Raw genomic sequence first — 5,000 nt, 5'->3', positions numbered from 1 at the left:
TCTAGTCACTGTAAAAGAGGCTTATTAGCCTACATTTCTGGCTACAATGCATCGCCGACACTATGAGAGAACAACACGCAAAACTTCACCAACAGACAGCTGTGAAGAAGAGGAGGATGATGCTACTCTAGATCACGACACGGAAATAGCTAAGGTGTTAAACTTTTCCTCCACGATTAATCCTACGGAAGGCAATCACAAACCTCTCTATAGAAAATGAAAATACACATAGCGTCATGCATTGTCATAGTGGGGTGTTAGTTTTTCTAATTATTATTTACCTAAGTAGTAGAATGGGAGACTGGGCAGCGTCCGCTTCGCTCGGAATCCTGAAAGTGCACGGCGAGTAGTGCCACGTCAAACTCCCGCACGCCACCGGCTCCAATGCGCAGCGCACCGCGTACTTCTCTGGGGCGACTGCGCATGCGTGCAGGAGGGGAGACACTACACGTCAGCAGCAGAGGCCATAGTGCGCACTTGGCAGGGCGCGAGACAGCCAGCAGACTACTCAAATGCGCACAGATGTTGCTGTGGCATGTTTCTGTAACGCAGCCCCGTGTTACTGACCGGGAAGGAGGAAAAGAGAGAATCTACGGACTGCGATACTGGCTGCTGAGGCCTGATTCTGCTGCGCCTAAACGTTTTAAAATCCCGTTTTAGAACCACCACGTAGTCTACTTTGGTATGTTTAGCAGTAATGCGCAGGTATATGAGGCATATAGTGCTGACAAAAGTTTGCAAACGTGTTACAATAACCTTTTAGAGACTTACAAATAGATGATCGCCATGGAATACTTTCATTAGTGAATGCCTAAGTAATACCAACGGCATCAACAGATTTTGTCCAAAGCGACTTACAATCACATCAAATAGTCTAATAATAATAATAATAATAATAATAATAATAATGGTAAAAGCCTAAATTCAATTTAGCAGGATGTTCAATGGAAGTGGATTTTGTGATCAGAGGCCGGGTGCATTGTTTAAAAGGGTTGTTATTGTGTGTGTAAATCAGTCATGGGTGTGTTTGTGGCGTAACATCCTTTGTACTCATAGATATATAGGCTACTGTCAGTAGGCCTATATCTATGCTTTTTACCCATGATATAATAATATCTGTCGAGCCAGCAGCGCACCATCAAACAGCGCGTTGGTATTTTGACAGTCAGCTCATCTGAAGAAATGCTTGCACGATTCCACTAATACTTGGTTTACTAAAACCTGTGTGTGTGTGACCAGCAGAATATAGCCATACATCTGCACTCGCCTATTATTTGAACACATCAACTGAACTGAAACTATCTTCACCGGGTCTCATAGGCAATGACAAAAACAGTTATAGTTATTTTAATTTACTATTGACTGACAAGGGGTTTAAACAAAAAAAGCAAAACTTACACCAGTAACGTTCGAATGACTGCATAAAACTCATAAGGATATTCATCCTGAAAATGAGTCGTTGCCTGGGACTCTTTGCTAAGAACTGCTATCTCGTGACAGTACGTCTTCAGCTTTAAATGCACCTTTCGCTAGCCCAGGTTTCTCTTGGTCAGTGGCGTAATGATTTTTAGTCTGTGTATAGCAATCAAGCGCCTGACCTCACCTATTTGTTTTTTAAATTGCCATACCAGTGGGCACAATGTCCAATGGAATCATGGAATCATATCGAAAAATGCATCACTCACTTGGGGGTAGGCTACGATATAATAAGTATTATTAAGACTTGCGTCGTGCTTGGGTACGATATAATAAGTATGATTAAGACTTTCGTCGTGCTTGGGTGTACGATATAATAAAGCCATGGGAGAGTAGGCTAAATAACAGAGGAGTTCCATCTAACAGAGGAGGTCCATGTGTCTTCTTTGGCTCAGAAAAGGCCAGACATGCTGCGGCAGCATTCTGAATCATCTGTAATGATCTCACCATGCAAACAGGTAGGCCGGCCAGCTAATAATGCATTGCAATGTCCAGAGTGCTAACCAGTGGGCCACGGCTGCCCACAAGTCATATCAAGCACGTCATATCAATGTGTGAATGCTGCTAAATGATTACGTAATGTTTGGATTGATGGAAAGCACATCTAGGCTATAACTAATCTGCAGTTGCAGCATATGTGTGTCTGAGTCAGGGCCTATACAGTCGAATAAGCCCAAACATAGCTTCGACAGTGCTCCCAAAGATCTTTGGTTACTTTTTTTTCTCAATGCTTTATTGAACTTAAAGCAAGATTGTCATTTACATCAAAGCTCAAGAATAACTTGTGTTCCAATACACAAACCACTAAATAACGAAACTCAAACACAGACAACAAACAAAACAAAACAAGACAAAGGACAAAAAAACAATCATTCAACTAACTGGTGGTTTACAAACTAGTAGCCTATCCGTTTTGTAATAAAGTAGGAAAACACATATTTCAAGTTTATACGAAGATCAGGGTATTTTAAGATGGTACTGACCGCTCTGCAAATGTGTTCAGTGACATCATCCTCACTGCTTCAAAGTCTGAAAATGCTTCCAGCTTATTTGTGTCTATTTAGGTCTTAACGTTTCTATCTATCAATCTATTGATCGAAACAGCTGGTGTATTCAATTTCAGTGGAAGACTTTCCTTCTTTTGGCATTAGACGTGCCGTCTAACATGCCGAAAGTGCCGTCACATTAGGCTACTTTCTCTTATTGGCAACATGAGCAACAGGGGAGAAAACAGTTCGTTGCCGTAGTCCGATCATGGGTACCACAATACGCACAGTTTGGCATCTTTCCAACCTGTATATGTGTGTGTTTGACAGAGAGAGAGAGAGAGAGAGAGAGAGAGAGAGAGAGAGAGAGAGAGAGAGAGAGAGAGAGAATGTGTGTGTGTTTAGTTTTCTTCTGCAGATGGACTTATTTGGCCGGTTCCTCCCCGTGACGTCGGAGCGGGCCGGACCCGCGAGGCTGCTGGTATGGGTCGGTGGGAAGCGCGAGCCTCCTCGAGTCCGCTGCTCGCGCTTCAGTGAGGAGTTTGGAGTCTTCTCATTCCTGTGCCACTCGATGAGCGTTGGCTGACCGCGAGCTCCGGTAGCATGGGCACAGGGGATTACTTCTGCCTGACGGTGCGCGGGGGCGCGCCCTGGGGATTCAGCCTCCGCCAGAGCGACGGGGATGCGCACCGCCCCATACAAATCGACCAGGTATAATAATAATCATCATCATCATCATCATCATACTCATACTACTAATAATAATAATTAGAAGAAGAAAAAGAATAACGTATTGCTTTATTAACGCTGCTGCTATTGATAGTCTTGGTAGCAGTGATAATGTAATAAAGCAGTCAGACTATCGTTTTTGAGGATGTTTAAGAATGGAAATTGTTCTGTCGGTTTACCTTTCATATAGCAGTTGGTAGGCTCTCGAGGCTATGCAGCGTGTGCGTAGGATTTTGTTTTTCATAACGACGGTAAAGATCACCTGTGTAATGCTGCTATGAACTCTTAAACTCGGACACTTGGAAACGTGGAATGAGAATTTGTCTATATGTGACCACCAGAACAGTTCTGTGCTATTATAGGAAGATTGCTTCAAGTAGGTCTTGGATATGTAGGCTATATTTATATATTATATACAACAGAGCAAGGATATGACCTTTACTCTACCTTTCCAATGCGCAGTAGAATGTTCTGTGTAGTGAGTAGTGAAGTGGGGGCTGATCTCATAAGCGCACAGGTAACGGTTAGCTGATCAACTTGTGCTGTGGGGTATTTCCATACACCAGTACTTAGTCCTGTGAGCTGACCTCCTCTTGAGTCATCACGCGGCAGTTAATTGATTCGAAAAGGCGAGCCGAGCTTGTTTTTGTCTAAACGGACTTTTCCAGCCCTAACGCGCCGCTCACACCAGCTCGAGACCCTGCGCCCTTATATGGTAAAGCAAAGGGGAGCTCGTGGGCAGAGAATGAGCGTTCCGTTATCACTCGTGCACACATTTCTAAACAAGCTCTCGCGGCTGGGACTTGGATGTGCGCGCGGTTATTAATGCTTTGGGAGCAGTCACCCGTGGGGTCGGCTCGCGGAGATGGAGCTCGTGTTATTTAGATTAATAGCCTGACCTCGGTCAGTGCTGTGTGTTCTGTGTTTATGGAACGGCTAAACATTCACTGGCTGTGCTGTGGTGGCGGAAAAAGTTAATGTCAGATTGACAAAAATCACAAACATAAACATTTTGTCCAGCTCCATATTGACCCTTGCTCAGCCTCTCTTGCTCAGTATGATGTGATTGGATGATTGGATGTATGAGTGCTGATCTGTGAGAGCTGAGCTGTGAAGGATCTGTGTTCAGTATGTATGAGTGATGATCTGTGAAGGATCTGTGTTCTGTATGTATGAGTGATGATCTGTGAGTGCTGACCTGTGAAGGATCTGTGTTCTGTAGGCCTATGTGATGATCTGTGAAGGATCTGTGTTCTGTATGTATGAGTGCTGATCTGTGAAGGATCTGTGTTCTGTATGTACAGTATGAGTGCTGATCTGTGAAGGATCTGTGTGTCCAGGATCTTGAAGTGATGAAAGCAGAATGACTTCAGGCCATGCTGTGAGGCAGTTCTTGTTTTTATCTCCCTGGCTGTGGTTCCTCTGTCTGTAGTTCCCCTGGGTTTAGTTCCCCGGGCTGTAGTTCCCCTGGGTTTAGTTCCCCTGGGTTTAGTTCCACTGGGTTTAGTTCCCCGGGCTGTAGTTCCCCTGGGTTTAGTTCCCCGGGCTGTAGTTCCCCTGGGTTTAGTTCCTCTGTCTGTAGTTCCCCTGGGTTTAGTTCCCCTGGGTTTAGTTCCGCTCGCTGTAGTTCCCCTGGGTTTAGTTCCTCTGTCTGTAGTTCCCCTGGGTTTAGTTCCGCTCGCTGTAGTTCCCCTCGCTGCCCTTTAGCTGCTGCCCTTTAGCTCAGCCGGAGGTTTCTAGTGCCTGGCCTCTGGTGCACCATGGGCGTCCCAGTGGACACAACTGGTCCTGTTTATAGCGTCTGTGAAC

At 44.9% G+C, this 5,000-nt stretch overlaps 2 protein-coding genes across 2 annotated transcripts in view; one reads left to right on the top strand and one right to left on the bottom strand.

The window, feature by feature from the left end:
- The window catches only part of sec24d (SEC24 homolog D, COPII coat complex component), a 59,852-nt gene extending 59,483 nt beyond the window's left edge, over positions 1-369 (bottom strand). Inside the window, exon 1 of the mRNA XM_076288464.1 lies at positions 282-369. The gene's annotated coding sequence lies outside the window, so the exon portion shown is untranslated. The remainder of the gene's footprint in view (positions 1-281) is intronic.
- Positions 370-3,006: 2,637 nt separating this feature from the next.
- The window catches only part of synpo2a (synaptopodin 2a), a 48,427-nt gene continuing 46,433 nt past the window's right edge, over positions 3,007-5,000 (top strand). The window contains exon 1 of the mRNA XM_076289556.1: positions 3,007-3,173. Coding sequence (XP_076145671.1) covers positions 3,066-3,173 — 108 coding nt within the window. The 5' untranslated portion in view covers positions 3,007-3,065. The remainder of the gene's footprint in view (positions 3,174-5,000) is intronic.

The sequence above is a fragment of the Alosa pseudoharengus genome, unplaced genomic scaffold (genome assembly GCF_046254945.1).
Source record: "Alosa pseudoharengus isolate Yale_2024_CS ecotype anadromous, Long Island Sound unplaced genomic scaffold, YU_APseudo_1.1 YU_APseudo_1.1_scf_17, whole genome shotgun sequence".
NCBI classification, from domain to species: Eukaryota; Metazoa; Chordata; class Actinopteri; order Clupeiformes; family Clupeidae; genus Alosa; species Alosa pseudoharengus.
Note: the sequence above shows the minus strand (reverse complement) of the source record. Positions and strands in the feature narration are given on the sequence as shown.